Below are 16,655 nucleotides of genomic sequence, written 5' to 3'. Positions count from 1 at the left end.
CTGGTGGCCGGAGGACCGCTTTCCGGCCCCGCCATTCAGTCGTGCAGAACACGACCAGAGTGGAGGGACAGCTCCGGTGGGTATCTGCTGGGCTGGAAGCAGTGACCAGAGTCTATTCCACCCCGCTGCTTCTTGCCCATGCTCCTTGTTGTAGGTTTGTTCGTCTGGACCTTTCCCCAAACAGAATGCCAAATCACTGGTTCTTTGAGGCCTTCTGCACTTGGCCTGTAGTTCAAGTTCACCAGTTCAAGTTTCTACCTGCTTTCTCACTGCAGGCTGGATAAGTCGCCAGAGCAAGGCCGTGAGGCCTCTCTTCACAGAGTTCTGGGCACCTAGGATAGTGTCAGGGCCAGAGACTCACCCTCTTCCCATAAAAAAAAAATTTAAAAAAAGGAAACGATCATAAAGTGCTTTTGAGAGCGCAAAATAGTTTATTTAACAATTTGCAGTGTAACAATTTGCATTTAGGAAAAATAGCAGCTCCTACCTCAGAAGCAGCCTCTTAAATCAAAAGGTGCTGGTAGTCACACACAGGAGCCTGAGGTCAGGTCTTAGGTCCCGGAGCCAGACCAGTGCTGACCAAGGGACACAGAGCCTGCCCGTCACAAGGCCCAGCCTTTCTCAAAAGGACAAGAACAAATGGATCCCATCATACTTGTCTGTGAAACATTCTGTGGATCTTTCCTAGATCAAGTGAGCAAGAAAAATGCAAAGGACCTGTGCTGATTCCACATTTACACAATTTCTACACTGAGATTTAAAACACCAAGCAAACTATGTTCCTCAGCAGAACCTACAGAAATTATTTCCTACGTTTTTTTTTATATTTAAACTTTTTTTCGGTCTCTTTAGATTTAACAAGAATGTAGAGTTAAGAACAGTCAATGAAGCCTTAAAAGTTTGAGTCCAATAGAGTTTACAGTTTAATATGGCTGAAAGCCAACATATTAACGACTGAAGAGCCTTGCATGTGTGGAAAAAAAAATAGGGAAAAAATATCAGATTCTAGATTTCCAATAATTTTGTCAAGGAATAATTTAGTCACTCCCCCACCCCAACCTCAAGATGTTACCAACTCCTTAAATAACACCAACTCCTTAAATAACACCAACTCCTTAAATAACACCAACTAGATTACACTGTGAAAACTACCCATGAGCAAGTACAGCACAGGCTGTCTTACAGAGTGCAGACAATTCAGTTTCTCTGTGAGTGTAATTGGGCCAGCTCACATAAAAACAAACCCATACTGAATGAATGACAGTTTTAACAGTAGTTAATTAATCTGGAGCTACCGCAGTCAGAACACAAGTTCTGGGGTGGCTCTTGCTCAGGAACTGAGTCACCACCCACAGGGTGACTGGCAAGGCCAGTCAATTATTTTGGTTGTTTGAAATCCCTTGTAATCCTAATGAGGCCACAGAAAATTAAGAGAATCTGGAAATGTCTTTGCTATAGGAGAGAAATACACCCCAGTAATTGGGGCCTTAAAACCCAAGTGAATTACTGCTAAGTTAATGCTACCTTTCCTTTAAGATGTTGGCTAGGTCCATCACACCTATGGGTTAGTCTTTCAGGTTCAGAAACAACACTGGCAGGACTGTGCCAACTTTGCTCGAGTGGACACTGGTGTTTTCTCTCCTGAGTCAGAGGTCCAATTTTCTCTTCCAACATCTTGGGGTTAATCCGGCAGTACTTCCCAGTTCATTTTTGAGATGCCATTGTTAATGAAGAACATCTCTCCCCTATGGATAGCAAAGATGTTTCCAACCTCATTTAATGTAACCTTCTTAACTAACCAAGAATGCTATGCCTTCTATATAAAAGAATCAGAGCCAGATTCACTGTTCAGCATCATAGGCTTGGTGGAATTAATGTTGGCAATACTTCTGAAAGAAAGGTGGTGAGGAGGAAAATCAAAAGCATGGCTGTTGTGAAATACTGCTGTGACCAGCAGGAACAGAAGCAGCCACACAGGGAAATCATCGGAGTTCTTGGTAGTTTCCAAATGCTAATCCAGAACGGAGACTTTTCTAGCTCAATGCAGGGTATTTTCTCTGGCCAATTCTCCCCGCCCTTGAATTTCCTGAGGTGGCAGAGGTCTGAAATAAAAGGAAGAGGACTGAGTTCAGTGTGCTGATCCCCAAGGTAGCTAACAGCCTAGGACTGGCCAGCAGATGCATCTGTGTAGTAAGCTAGAACAAATCACTGATCAACAAATAGGCATATTAGTTTGCTCTTATTCCCACAAGCCTGTGGGAACAGATCAGGTCAGTATCAAATCATAGCATGAAGGTTCCTTATAAAGGTTTCTTTGGGAGGTGAGAAGTGAGGCTAGTTCCCATGTCCATGTAGGTAATGACCCCAGGGAGGACTTGGGACCCAGCTTGTTACTGGGGTGCCCATGGGGATATGAGGATGCCAGGGGAAAGGAGTAAGTACGCAAGATAGGCTTTACTCTCACTCCCTTGAAAACCTTAACTGAAATGGAAAAAAAGGTATAGCTTATAATAATAGTTGAGTGACCAGAAAACCACCACCCCATCTTGAAGCAGAAAGCACATGGCTGACCAGGCAGGTGGTAACTTCAGATGCATGAAGGCAGAGCCTGGCCAGGAAGCCACTCCTCTGCCCACCCCTGCAAGCTGGGCAGGCTCTGTACCACAGCCACTGTGAAGGCAGGTAAGATTTTACACTCTAGACACCAAGCTCTACTTAACCCTCAGCCTCCACCCAGCTCCCTAACCTGGCAGCCAGCCCACTCTATAGGGAGAAGGCAGAGGAAGAGAAACGAAAAGAACATTCCCAGCCATCAAAGGCTAGCCCAGCAGAGAGTGGCACCACACCAAGGCATGTCAGCAGGACATCAAGACATTACAATAAGGCACCATCTGGGCACCGGGAGAAAGGACAGTGGCTAGGTCAAGGTCACAGCTGGGAGAAGGGAAACATAGAGGCACTTACTGGTACAAACTGTGCAGGGTTGTAGAAGGGCACTGCTCCCCCAGGGGGGGGCCCTACAGCAGGAGGGTCGCTGGGAGCCTGGAACCACAGAGACATCATCTCAACAAGGCCACATCACACAGCTGTTGGGGTTTCATTTGCAAGTACAGATACAATTTCTGCATAAGGATTTATATACTACTTTCAGATAAGCCAAGGAAGCAGGATGCCGACACTTCTTGCAACACTTGATTTAATTATTTAACGGGCCATAGAAAATAGTAAATATCACAGCAACATGCAGAGTCAAATGCCTCAGAAACCAGAACGTGCAAAAACAAGGAGCAGAGAACACCCAAACAGCACCTTGGTGTCAGCTGAAGCAGTTAGTAGATCTAACTCCCTCAGACCTAAGTATCCAGCTACAAAATCCAGTGTGCAGAGTGCAAATAAAAAAGTCACAGGAGGTTTTCCTGCTGAGCAGATGGGAAAGCTTAGTTCCAAGACACATAAGAGACGAAGTCTTCCTTTGATTCCTACCCAGACTGGCTGGCATGGCTACACTATGTTTGGCCTCAAATACATGTTTTGGTGCTTGACCAGAAAAAAGAAATGCTTCCTTCCTTTTCTGGGATGAGAGCATCCTGACCTAGTAGATGGGCTGCTCTGGAATACCCACACAGGGAGGCTTTGCCCAAAGTCAGTCATTTGAAGACCCAATTCAGAAAAATCCACTACAAATGCATTCACTCACTGCAAAAAAAAAAAAAAAAAAAATTTATGGGGGGCAATTGTCAGTGTATCTGGTTAATTCCTAAGCCCCTTGCAGGGCATTTACAGAAAGGAACACTGCATCCTTAGTCATGTGGTGGTTGGGTATGACAATGGGTGAGGTTAGTGACAAGTGCACAGTGGCCAACCAGTACAGCAGCTCTCAGAGGACAAAGGCAACCCAGTTCAACTCCATGTTCAGTGAGAACCGCCAGCCACAGGTACCTGGTTAAAATGCTGGCTTACTTCACGTGATAAGGAACTCATTGAACTACAGCGCGAAAGCTACAAAACAGCAAGAACACACACAAAATACAAATAAAAAAATCAACATGCATGTCACTGCTCCAAGCTGTCAGTTTAATTCCCAAAGAGCTGAATGATGCCATTAGAAACAATACAATTCAAATGGGGGGGGGGGGCAGAGTTAGCTAAAAATTCATATCTTAATATGGAGTGTTTACTAGGAAACAACTTTAGTTAGGGGGAAGGGATGGCTGTTCAGCCTTGGGCCCAAGCCAGATTGACTGTGAACACCTAAGATATTCAAGAACATTCTGTGCCACAGTGAGGGAGGACCTGGCTGATGAACATTCATTTCAACCCTTTCACTCTACCTGAAGCTCTCAATTTTCCTGAAGGAAGTGTGACTTCTACATTTTTAGAATACAACACTTTTGATGTTCTAATGCATTTTCAAGTTCTTTTCCTCCTTATGTATTTTTCAAGGAAGTCACCAGGAAGAATAAAATTAACTTCATGAAATTAGGCTTGGGACAGACAGGTATTCCAGTCAGGTGCCTCTTACCTCTCCTCCCTGGGAGCCATCCACTCTGGAGGGCGGGAGTTCTGAGCCATGCAGTGATGCTGCAGAACTTAAAACCTGCTGAGAAAAGTAAGAACCATAGCAGCGGGGGAACAGTTTCATTGGTAGAGCACAGGATCCCAGTGCCTGAGGTACCTGGTTGGACCCCTGGTTCCTCATGGATAGAGTGATGCTCTGGCTTCTTTCTATCACACGTGAAAATCTTTCTCATATAAAATAAATAAACCTTAAGAAAGAAATGCAACAACGATCCACTTTGAGCAAATGAGTCTTCCACAAGAAGCAATAGAGCAGGAGGTGCTGCTTGGCCCAGGCAGCCAGCGCTTGCCCTGTGCTTCTCCTCTGAGGAATCAGGTATGGCCCCCACGTCAGGGCACAGGCCGCCCTGTCATCACTACTACTGGCTCCCACCATGGCCTCGTGCTAGATGCTACTGCCATCTCACAGTGCCAGGAACAGACGGAGAGAAGCTTAGTGACTTGCCCAAACTTTAAGCCATTAATTAATGGGGAACCAGGGTTGAAATCTAACATTATCCAATTTTTCAAGCTACTTTTCACATGTAAGTTTTAAATATTAAAAAATGTCACTAGTGTAATGTGCTATTGCTTTTTTTTTTTTTTTTTTTTAAACCAAAGCATTACTTAACTCTGGCATGTGGTAGTGTGGGAGATTGAACCTGGGACCTCAAAGCCTCAGGCATGACTCTATTTGCATAGCCATTATGCTATCTTCCCTTCCTGTTTTATTTTTCCCTCCCCCCCTTTCTGTTTAGGTTTTTTTTTTTTCCCTCCAGGGTTATTGCTGGGCTCAGTGCCTGCACCATGAATCCACCGCTCCTGGAGGCCATTTTTTCCCCTTTTTGTTGCCCTAGTTGTTGCAGCCTTGTTGCGGTTATTATTGCCATTGTTGACGTTGCTTTGTTGTTGGATAGGACAGAGAGAAATGGAGAGAGGAGGGGGAAGACAGAGAGAGAGGGGGAGAGAAAGATAGACACCTGCAGACCTGCTTCACCGCCCGTGAAGCGACTCCCCTGCAGGTGGGGAGCCGGGGGCTCGAACCGGGATCCTTAAGCCAGTCCCTGCGCTTTGCGCCACGTGCGCTTAACCCACTGCGCCGCCTGACTCCCCTGTTTTAGTTTTTTTTAAGACACACACACACACACACACACACACACACACACACACACACACGGGGAGGGTTGGGGCGGGGAGAGAAAGAAAAATAAACCCCAGCATTGAAGCTTCTTTCAACGTGTGGGGGTCTTAAACCTGGGTTGTACACATGGCAAAGCAGAACACTATCCAAAGCAGCTATATCAGCCTACAACTATATTTTCAGAAGACAAGATTATCACATAAAATCGGTGTGGTTACCATCTACGATTCCCTAGAGGATATTCATTAGGAAAAGATCACCCAGACAATTCTCTATGTACTTGGGGAGGCGGGGGGAGGTGCCTTGAGAGGTGCAAACCAAATCCCACCATGTCTTCCACTATTGTAAAGCATCCACTCACTCACCTTGGCTTCTGAGGCAGACTCTGGGCTTCCAGGTGGTGCCTGGCCTTCCCTAATGGCTCCCGCTGTAGATGGAACTTCTGTTTCTATGAAGGAGACAGTGTGGGAGGCTATCATCCCTCCCACATCTCTGAGGCTCACTGACGGCAACCCCAGAGGAAGAGCTTCACATGGTGCACTCACCAGAAAAAGGGAAATGGACTCAGAAATGCACAGACCAGCCTCGGGCTCCCTGCACACTGGCTGTCCTTTCTCTCACAGAGACAAGCTCTTGGACTGAGGTGGGAGGTTCACACACATGCACTGCTCCTGTGTTGCCTACCTGAGTTTGGTCCCATCAGATGAGCTGGGATTGGGAGAGGGGCAAGTGGAGCAAAAAAGTCAGCAGGAGCAAGAGTTGGTTCGTTGCGCTGGGTCCCACCAGGGTTTAAAATGTCCACGTAACGTGCCCTATTTCCAGCTACAGGGGGAAAGGGAGCACATTCAGGTTGACAGAACAAATGATCCAGCTCCCATGGGCCCCATCATCGTGCTGTCAGAAGACTAGCAAGGCCACATTTCAAGTCCTGCTGAGGCCTGACAAGGATGCCCTTCCCTCTCCTCAGAGCCCGTTCATGTGCCATCGCCTTTCCATTTCCCACAGGGCTGTTTGCTGGGGCTCCTCTGTCCGTAGCCTGTTCATCCTTAGTTCCCAGGGGGTTTGTGTTGATCACAGTGACAGTCCTTCCTTCTTCCCTTGTTGTTGTTGAAACTGGGGACTTCTCACACTTGTGGGATTTTACTGCTCTGGTCACTCTTCTGTTTATAAGGGGTGAGGGTGGGTGGTGGCTATCACAATAAAGCTTGTTCTATTGCCATGACACTTTTTGTATGTGGTTCTGGGGTTGAAGTCGGGATTGTGAGCATGGCAACTAGATGGTGAGCCATCTCTGCCCCTGATAGTTAGCTTGGTGATGGAACAGATCAACACTGGACACTGATACAATGTTGGCTAAATGCTGGCTTATCTCCAGCACAAAGAAACCAAATAAGCTTTTAATTTTAGATCTGACTTGGTTACCTGCTTTTCTAGAGAACATGTTCACGCTGGGCCTGAGAGGCCCTCCAGGACCGGGAGCCACAGCTTGGGGAGCTTTGGGAAGTGTTGCTGGAGGTGGGGGTGGAGCCTTTTTCTGCAAAGGGAAAGATGGTTTCAGAAATTTGCCCATGGGGGGTGTGGTGGGGGAGATAGCATAATGGTTATGTAAACATGCTCATGCCCGAGGCTTCCAAGTCCCAGGTTCAATGCCCCACATCATCAGAAGCCAGAGCTAAGCAGTGCTCTGATGTTTCTCTCTCTACATCTCTCTCAAAAATAAAATATTAAAAAAAGGGAGTCGGGTGGTAGCACAGCGGTTAAGCGCACGTGGCGCAAAGCGCAAGGACGGCATAAGGATCCCGGTTCGAGCCCGTGGCTCCCCACCTGCAGGGGAGTCGCTTCACAAGCGGTGAAGCAGGTCTGCAGGTGTCTATCTTTCTCTCCCCCTCTCCATTTCTCTCTGTCCTATCTAACAATGACGACATCAATAATAACAACAACAACTACAACAATAAAAAAACAAAAAACAAGGGCAACAAAAGGGAAAATAAACTTAAACAAAAAGTTAAAAAAGTATTAGAGAATAAAAAGAAAGAAAAAGAGAGGGGCCAGGTGGTAGCACACCTGGTTGGGCGCACGTGTTACAGTGCTCAAGGACCCGGTTTTGAGCCCCTGGTCCCCACCTACAAGTGATGAAGCAGTGCTGCAGGCGTCTCCCTCTCTATCACTCCCCTCTCGGTTTCTGGCTGTCTCTATCCAATAAGTAAATAAAGGTAATAAACAAAAAATTTAAAGAAAAAAGAAATTTGCCCAAGGGCTCAGGACTCCCCTCCTCCATGCCAAGTTCCCAAAAGGCAAGACTCTAAGGAGTTCCAATGCCCAGAGGCCACTGGGGTTTCCCTCTCAATCAAGTGAATACTTAAAACTCCAATTTACCTCCTCTTCTGGCTCATTCATGTCCACCCATCGGTTCTTCTTTTCATCCCAGACAATCTGCCATGATCGTGAATAAAAGAAATCAGTTGATAGGGCCAGGAGGTGGCACACACACATCACCAAGCACAAGGACCTGGGTTTGAGGCACTCCCCCCTCCCCGCTTGCAGGGAGTTCACTTCATGCATGGTGAAGCAAGTCTGCAGGTGTCTATCTTTCTCTCCCTCTATCTTCCTATCCTTTCTCAATTTCTCTCTGTGCTATGTAATAAAAATTAGAAAGAAAGAAAGAGAAATCAGTAGATGAAGCTAAACAGAATCAGAATATAATTAAGGAATATGAGAGAGAGAGAGAGAGAGCAAGCACATGCCAGAGCATCACTGGCACATGTGATGCTGGGGATCAAACTCAGAACTTCATGTCCCAAGTCCAAGACCACCAGAATATGCTATCTTATGGTACTAAAGCTTTAGATGGTCTATCCAGGTGTGCCAGGCAAACACCACTGACATCAGGACACGTCAGCATCAGTCCTCAAAAGCTATGCTCCATGGTACTCACTGATTTGTTCTTGTCATCTGGCAAATAAGCTTCTGTCCTTTTCTTTCCAGACAGCCAGCGGGAGAAGAACCAGGATTCACTGCTCTGGAACAAAAGGCAGTGGAGCCTCATGAACTGTGTGTGGAGGGTGGGAGGACAGCACAAGGTCCAGAGCTGGGGGCTCCACTTGTGTGAGGGAATGAACACCAGCAGAGACAGGTAGGAGGAGTTGAGAGTTCTGGAAACTGATGGGATGTCTGTACAACATGGTGACTATCCGGAGCCTCCAAACAACACACTTCAACAGAGTAAAAATGGCAAACTTCATTTTATGCATATTTCCCAACAAATAAAAAGTGCTCATGGTCTAGGAGGTGGCACAGTGGATAAAGCATTACTCTCAAGCATGAGGTTCTGAGTTCAATCCCCAGCAGCACAAGTACCAGAGTGATGACTAGTTCTTTCTCTCTCTCCTCCTCTCTTTCTCATAAATAAAATAAATAAAATCTTTGAAAAAAAATTTCTTTTAACAAGTGCTCAAAACAACAATGTGCCCTTTGGAATTCTCCATGTCTAAATGCTGACAAATGAGTAGTCTGACATTCTTTCTCTTTGAGGAGTGGCTGGCAGGCTGGGCCAATCCATGTGGGACCCTTCTAAACAAAGCCCCTTGTGCTCCCAGCATGGGAGAATGTAGAGGTTAAGGACATTTATTTTATTTTTCACATTCTGTCCTTCATTTTTAAAAAAAGGGGGGGGGGGGAGTCGGGCTGTAGCGCAGCGGGTTAAGCGCAGGTGGCGCAAAGCACAAGGACCGGCATAAGGATCCCGGTTCGAACCCCGGCTCCCCACCTGCAGGGGAGTCGCTTCATAGGCGGTGAAGCAGGTCTGCAGGTGTCTATCTTTCTCTCCTCCTCTCTGTCTTCCCCTCCTCTCTCCATTTCTCTCTGTCCTATCCAACAACGACTACAACAATAAAAAACAAGGGCAACAAAAGGGAATAAATAAATATAATATATAAAAATAAATTTAAAAAAAAAAAAAAGGGGGGGGGCCACAAGGAATAGAAGAGCAGCAGCTGCAAACACTCCCAGCCTGACCACGGAGAAACAGCTGTCCTCAGAGGGCAGTGACTGATGCCATGGAGGGCGCAAGTGTCACGCCTCAATGCACAACTCACACACAGTTTGGATTCCAAATGTGTTTGTTTACGACACTAGTGATCAGAGAAACTTGATAAACCTAAATCTTTCAAATTAAGTACTGTGTTATTCATATAAAAGTATTAACAAGGGGGCTGGGTGGTGGTGCACCAGGTTAAGCGCACATAGTTAAGTACTATGCGCAAGAGCCCGGGTTCGAGTCCCCACTCCACAAATACAGTGGAGATGCTTCACAAGTGGTGAAGAAGGTCTGCAGATGTCTGTCTTTCTTTCTCCTCTCTATCCACCCCCCCAACTCTCAATTTCTCTATGTCCTACCCAATAAAATGGAAATAATGACCACGAGGAGCAGTGGATTTGTAGTGCTGGCACCGAGCCCCAAGGGATAACACTGGAGGAAAAAAAAAAATGAAAGGGGGGGGGAGATAGAAAGAGAAAGCAGGGGAGTCGGGCGGTGGCGCAGCAGCGGGTTAAGTGCACGTGGCGCAAATCGCCAGGACCTGCGTAAGGATCCTAGTTCGAGCCCCTGGCTCCCCACCTGCAGCGGAGTCGCTTCACAAGCGGTGAAGCAGGTCTGCAGGTGTCTGTCTTTCTCTCCTCCTCTCTGTCTTCCCCTCCTCTCTCCATTTCTCTCTGTGCTATCCAACAACAACATTAATAACCACAACAATGTTAAACAACAAGGGCAACAAAAAGGAAAATAAATAAATAAATAAATAAATAAATAAATAAATAAATAGAAAGAGAAAGCAGGGGCCGAGAGAGAACTCATCAGTAGATCACACAATTTACTATGTACAAGGAGCAGGGTTCGAGCCTCCCACCATCACATGGGAGCACCATACACAGAAGAGGCTTTAGGAGTGGTGGGGCAAAACTGTGTGTGTGGTCTCTCCTCTCTGTTCCTCTTAGTCTCTAAAAAAAAAAAATACACCAGGAGTAGTGTGATCATGCTGGCATTAAAGCCTCAGAAAAAAGTCCTAGCAGGGGAGTGGGGGGAGAAAGTAAAGAAAAAAAACAACACAGAGAAGACATGCGTGACACATCTATTTAGTACTTATACCCACAATGTAAAAAGAACAGCAGGGAACTGACAAATGAAGACAGACTGGAACCAGCATTACATGAGGACAGGGAGGGGGCAATCGGCACCAGGACTCTAAAAATGCAACTTATACCACCAGGAAGTCTCAGCAGAGGGACAACGAGAGGACATCCTCGGGCATTATGAACATGTTCTGTGAACCTCGGGGGGGGTGTGGAACTTCAACACCACTAACCTGGGCAGTTACGCTTGTATACAAACATTAAGTGTGCACTTTATACACTACTGCATGCTATGCCAGTGCAAACATGTTTGGTTTAATTGAAAAACAAGTGTTTCTTGCTTGGGGAAGGTGTTGCTCCTCTGGGACTGCCTCTGTACCCATTTAGTGAAAGTAAACTTTTAACCAGTGATGGCCTACTGATTGATGGGTTACCTCTGCAGGGCTGGGCATCAATAGTGATATATATTACAAATAATATATATTACATTATGTTATATTATAGTATATTACCTTCTTAGGCTCCTTGGTCTCTTTTTTTGAGGCCTGTCCAGGTCTCTTTACTTCAGGGGTGGGTGTTGGAGCAGGAAGAGGCGGCTCCCACATCGAGGCTTGTTCAGAATCCTGTGGCATCCCAGAGGGCCCCTGTCCCAAGGCAGCAAACAGGCAGGCTCAGTAGAGGCTCCTATGCAGGGACCCATGGAGACCAGGCCCCCACAGCAGGAGCCCTTCGCCTACACTGCTGCAGGGCAACCGGACCCCATAGTGACTAGAGGAAGAGGAGAGCAAGGAGGGGAGTGGGGAGTGCAGATGGGGCAGGCATGGAGGAAGCAGCCCTGCTGGATGCGGGGAAGGGTGACGCTCAGGTGAGTTCTGGAATTCAAGGGAGTTAATGAGCTAAGAGCAGGAAGACATCTAACAGTGATCATAAGACTGGTCAGAGTATAACAGTGGGCAGCATATTTCTTTATTTTTTCTATTTTGGTACTGGAAGTGAAATCAGGGCCTTATACATGCAAAGCATGCACTTGACCACTGAGCTACATCCCTGGTTGGATACTGAGTATTAAAAAAAAAAAAGTGTTTTCATTTCATTTCGGACTGTAACCAGTGACACCAAGCCTGAGATGTCAACCAGCCAACTCCAATAATCTAATGAGACCTTTCCTAATACATGGGACTACATAGTTCTATTTCAAATGGCACACTGCCTAACAAAGTTACAGACCCTAGATATACATGTACACATATAGCCATACGTTAGGGGAGAATATATACCTCAAAGTCAAAACAGTCTGCTATGATTAGAATTAGACTTAATAAGCTCAGAAAGCAAGCAGACAGACCTAAAGAAGATACTGTGAAGTGTCTGATCAAATATTTACTACCTAGGCCTAGACACCCTCCTCTCCTACCCCTACTTCACGTTCCTTAATCACTCTATCTGCTCAGTTAACTACACAAAAGAAAGTAAGATACCTCCTAGTCTGTTCTGACAGCACCAGCATTACTGTCACCCCCTTGATAATCTTTAGAAGAAACACCGTATACAATTGGCCCAGAGATGCACTGATAGAAGTATACATACGAACGAAAGGACAGTTATTGTCCCCTATGACAACCTCTATTATAATCATCAAAACAAGTAAACTGCAGCAAAACTCAAGGTTAACTTAGGTCCCACTTAAACTTAAACTTAGGTCTGTTCCCTCCCCAACTTGAGGCCAGGTCCCATATACCCAATACCGGTTTGGATACAACAAATGATGCTCAGTGACTTAACAACTGGGAGAAAGTCTAAGCTCAGATAAAGTAAAGACTGCAAAAGCTGGGTAAGGGCAAGAGACAGGCTCACTGTAATGATGGCCTTTTTGGTCACTACCAGGCCACCCATCAGGAAAACTATCAGGGGAGGAAATGGGATAGGGAGTTCCGGTGATGGGAATTGTGTGGAACTGTACCCCTCTTATCCTATGGTCAGTGTTTCCATTTTATAAATAAAAACTAATAAATAAATAAATAAATGCTCTGTCTTCCCCAGTTGAGAGCAGAACAAACAGAGGACGTGTAAGTATTAAACCTGTCTGATAAAGTAAGTCCCATTTTTAAGAAACAAATGAAATTTTAGGAATTTCTCTATTTTAGAAAAGTGAAAAATTATTAAGCCAGTTTTACTATATATGGATAGTTTTCCTTAAAATAATTATTTTTGTGCTATTATCTATTTTTCCTGGTAATATTTACTGAGTGAAGTGAAGGTGCTCTAGCACATATGGTACCCGGGATAGAGCCAGGGACTTTATGCATGCAAATCCTCTGCTCTCTCTCTCTCCAGTCATTCTATTAACTTTTTTTTTCCTGGGGGGGGGGGTAGATAGCATAATGGCTATGCAGACTCTCATGCTGAGGTTCCATCAAGTCCCAGGTTCAATCCCCCACACCACCATAAGCCAGAGCTGAGCAGTGCTCTGGTAAAAAACAAAAACAAAACAAACAAACAAACTTTTTCCCCCTCTGCAACTTCTCATATATAGATTCAGACTATTTCAGACTGTGTGTATGTGTGTGTGTGTGTGTGTGTGTGTGTGTGTAGGTAGGTAGGTAGTTGGGGCCTTGAGCATGCTTTACTTTACTACTCTAGGCCTCCTTTTCATTCAGAGACAAAGTTAGGCTATGTACCTGACAAGGCACGTGTCCTACCTGGTGAGCTAGCTCTCCGGTCCCACACTATTTTAGAAATGCTTTCTAAGTGGCCTGGGTGGTGGCACACCTGGTAAAGTGTACATGTTACCATATATCATATACAAAGACCTGGTTTCAAGCCATCAGTCCCCACCTGGGAGAGCTTCACAAGTGGTGAAGCAGGGCTGCAGGTGTCTCTTTTGCTCTATCCTTCCCTATCTCTTCCTTCCCTCTCAATTTCTCTATTGAAAAAAATAATAATAATAAAAAAATTTTAAAAAGCTCTAAGAAACAAACTAAGGGCTGGGGAAATAGCATAATGCTTATGCAAAGGACTTTCATGACTGAGGCTCTGAGGTTTCAGGTTCAATCCCCAGCACCAACATAAGCCAGAAATGAGCTGTGCTCTGGCCTTTCTATGCATATTAACCCCCGCCCCATTAAAAGGAAGAAGGAAAGGAGTAACTAAGAAATGACTTCATAATTTCTATGCATGTGTAATGCCAAGGCCTCACCATGTGTGCTTCTACTGCTCTGGGACCAGCCTTTCCTTCTTTTTACTTGAAGTAGAGGGAAGGAGCGAGAGGGAGAGATATCACAGCTAACTGTGGAGTTTCCTTCCAGTGCCATGATGCTCTCGTGTGGTGCTGGGGTTTGAGCCCAGAGCCTCCTGCATGGTACAGTGCATGCTCCCCTGAGTGAGCTTTCTCCTGGCCCTACACCCTTACAAGGAGTCTGGGCACCTAACTTGAAGCTTTGAAAACAAGATAGCTTTTAAAAAGTCAGTAGAGGAGTACCAGATTAGCAAAGTTTCCACTGAAATTCCCTTCTCTCAGCTCCGAAAGTGGTTTCCTATCAGGCACTTCCTGTGGCATCATTCCTGTCAACAGAGAACAGAAGCACGTGACCCAAGTGCTGCTGAACATGGAAGGACCTGGGTGCTGAGGAGGCCTGACACAGGGATACAGCTCTCACCAGGCCACCACCTCCCACCTTTTCAGAAACAAGACCAAAACATTCTCAATATGTGGAAACAGTTTCTTTCTTTTTTTTTTTTTTTTTTTTAATTTTCCCTTTTGTTGCCCTTGTTGTTTTATTGTTGTAGTTATTACTGTTGTTCTTGGTGTCATCATTGTTGGATAGGAGAGAAATGGAGAGAGGAGGGGAAGACAGAGAGGGGGAGAGAAAGATAGACACCTGCAGACCTGCTTCACCACTTGTGAAGTGGCTCCCCACCTTGTAGGGGGCTCGAACCAGGATCCTTACAGCATGTCCTTGCGCTTTGTTTGCGCCATGTGCACTTAACCTGCTGCGCTATTGCCTGACTCCCAACAGTTTCTTGTTTAAATGTTTGGCCTACATGTTGCTTTGCCTAAAGACAGGTGTAGAACAGGGAAAAAGAACCAGTAAATCTTGCTTCAAGTCCCCTTCTCCCCATCATCTACTTCACAAGGGGTTTGGAAGGGTCTTTCACATGCACCCTGGGAATGCCAGCCTGTGAGGCCTCATTCACTCGAACTTCACATCCCAACAGAAAGTCCAGTTATCCAAGAAACTACTAGTAGTAATGACCCAGTGAGCCCAGAACTTCTAGAATTTTTTGGTATCCGTTCAGGCAAGTAATATAACTTATCTTGAGGTCAATAACAACTCCACCAATCCTTGAACACTAAAGCCAACTCAGCTCTCAGCTTTTGAAAGGGATGGTATCTTGTAGACCTACCTGGCTCTAGGCTTCTGGTCTCTGGGAGAGATGAGGTGCCAGGTGGTAGACCAGGCCCTGGGTACAAAGCTGCAAGGTTGGGCCCAGAGGTCTCTGGAAAGCTAAGTGCAGACCCCTGGGGTGCACTGATAGGGCCTGGCTCCACAGGGCCTGAGGGAAGCAATACGGGGAACACTGGCATCCCAGTGGGGTTGGCTGGATGGCCACTGGGCAGCATCTGAGGGGCTATAGGAAGACAGTAAAGAACAAGAAGACATGATTATTGAGGCTGACTCTCATCCCTTGAAGAACAGAGTAGCATTTACTAAACAGTTGGTTTGTAGTTTGTACAGCTACATTTCTTTAAGGGACAGGAGAGCCACTCATCAAAGCAAAAAGTGCCAAGGTGTCAGGATATTGCTAATTTGAGGAAAAGCAGTCTATGTGTTGGTGGTGAGGGAGGACATTATTAATTGTAGCCCACAGCATGGCCCCAACACACTGGCTGAGCAGCCTCCCATGAAGGTCCCCTGTGCTCAGTGAGTATTCTCCCCCACTCCCCGCCACCTCAGGGCTTAAAACAGGTCACCCACCCAACTCACAGATATTAAGAGACCTGACACAGCAGAGGCTCTTCAAGGGAGTAAGCAGAGGGGAAAAAGAAAGGATGGAGATGGTGGCACAAAGCTAAGGCTGCATGTGCCATGCTTGGAAGCAGCTGTTCTGTTTCTCTAGCACAGGGCTCACCTGAAGGCAGCAGCCGCACGCTCTGGTTGAAGTGCTCAGAGCCTGGCATAGGTGGTGCCAGCAGAGGGTTGTCAGTGCCCAGGCCCACTGGCTGAGCCAATTCCTGGCTGTCACACTGCCCTACCTCAGAGCTCGGCGTGCTGGGGCACTGCTGGGGGAAGGCTGAATCCTGAGTCCACACCACACTGCCCTCCTAGAAAAGAAGTACTTCTGGCATTTCCCACCAGTGACTCGCCACTGGCCCACACTCTGTACCGAAAAGGGGAATTCTGACAGGCAGCTGTGCTTCTGAAGTTATGCTATTTATATCCAACAACTTCAGTGTGGACACAGGGGCACCAACCACCGTGTGAGGACATCCCTATCAAGTCCCGTAACTGAAAACAAACACCACACCTTGATCTGCTTCGCTACGTGCTGCAGCTGGACCAACCAGCTGGGCTCCTGAAAGGCCTCCTCCTCTGGCTTCTCTTTCAGCTGAGGATCAAAGAGTCGTAACTGGGAAGCAACCTAGAAACACATGGAAAATAAAGGCTGGGACGGTAAGCAAAACAGTTTTCAAACCTATTATGACCTGGAACAAATGTTTCTTTTTTCTTTTTTAAATACATTTTATCTGCATATTTATTGGATAAGACAGAGAGAAGCTGAGATGATAGGAGGTGAGAGAGAGACACAGAGAGAGAGAGAGGCACCTGTAGCC

The 16,655-nt window shown here is 46.1% G+C and overlaps 1 protein-coding gene across 8 annotated transcripts in view; it reads right to left on the bottom strand.

The window, feature by feature from the left end:
- Positions 1 to 403: 403 nt before the first annotated feature.
- SEC16A (SEC16 homolog A, endoplasmic reticulum export factor) overlaps positions 404 to 16,655 on the bottom strand; it is a 52,323-nt gene continuing 36,071 nt past the window's right edge. For 5 of the 8 annotated variants that reach the window (XM_016187421.2, XM_016187422.2, XM_060199378.1 and 2 more), the window contains 14 exons: positions 16,349 to 16,462; positions 15,953 to 16,145; positions 15,227 to 15,451; positions 14,301 to 14,383; positions 11,335 to 11,466; positions 8,634 to 8,717; positions 8,075 to 8,131; positions 7,121 to 7,232; positions 6,383 to 6,520; positions 6,064 to 6,146; positions 4,523 to 4,600; positions 3,940 to 3,999; positions 2,965 to 3,042; positions 404 to 2,102 (listed from right to left, as the gene is read on the bottom strand). In XM_016187421.2, the coding sequence (XP_016042907.1) occupies positions 2,034 to 2,102; positions 2,965 to 3,042; positions 3,940 to 3,999; positions 4,523 to 4,600; positions 6,064 to 6,146; positions 6,383 to 6,520; positions 7,121 to 7,232; positions 8,075 to 8,131; positions 8,634 to 8,717; positions 11,335 to 11,466; positions 14,301 to 14,383; positions 15,227 to 15,451; positions 15,953 to 16,145; positions 16,349 to 16,462 (1,506 nt within the window). In that variant the 3' untranslated portion in view covers positions 404 to 2,033. The remainder of the gene's footprint in view (positions 2,103 to 2,964; positions 3,043 to 3,939; positions 4,000 to 4,522; positions 4,601 to 6,063; positions 6,147 to 6,382; positions 6,521 to 7,120; positions 7,233 to 8,074; positions 8,132 to 8,633; positions 8,718 to 11,334; positions 11,467 to 14,300; positions 14,384 to 15,226; positions 15,452 to 15,952; positions 16,146 to 16,348; positions 16,463 to 16,655) is intronic. The other 3 variants (XM_060199375.1, XM_060199376.1, XM_060199377.1) reach the window with 3 other exon arrangements.

Source organism: Erinaceus europaeus, chromosome 10 (assembly GCF_950295315.1).
Source record: "Erinaceus europaeus chromosome 10, mEriEur2.1, whole genome shotgun sequence".
In the NCBI taxonomy this organism is placed as follows: Eukaryota; Metazoa; Chordata; class Mammalia; order Eulipotyphla; family Erinaceidae; genus Erinaceus; species Erinaceus europaeus.
The sequence above is the reverse complement of the archived record's forward strand: the minus strand, read 5'-3'. Positions and strand labels throughout refer to the sequence as shown.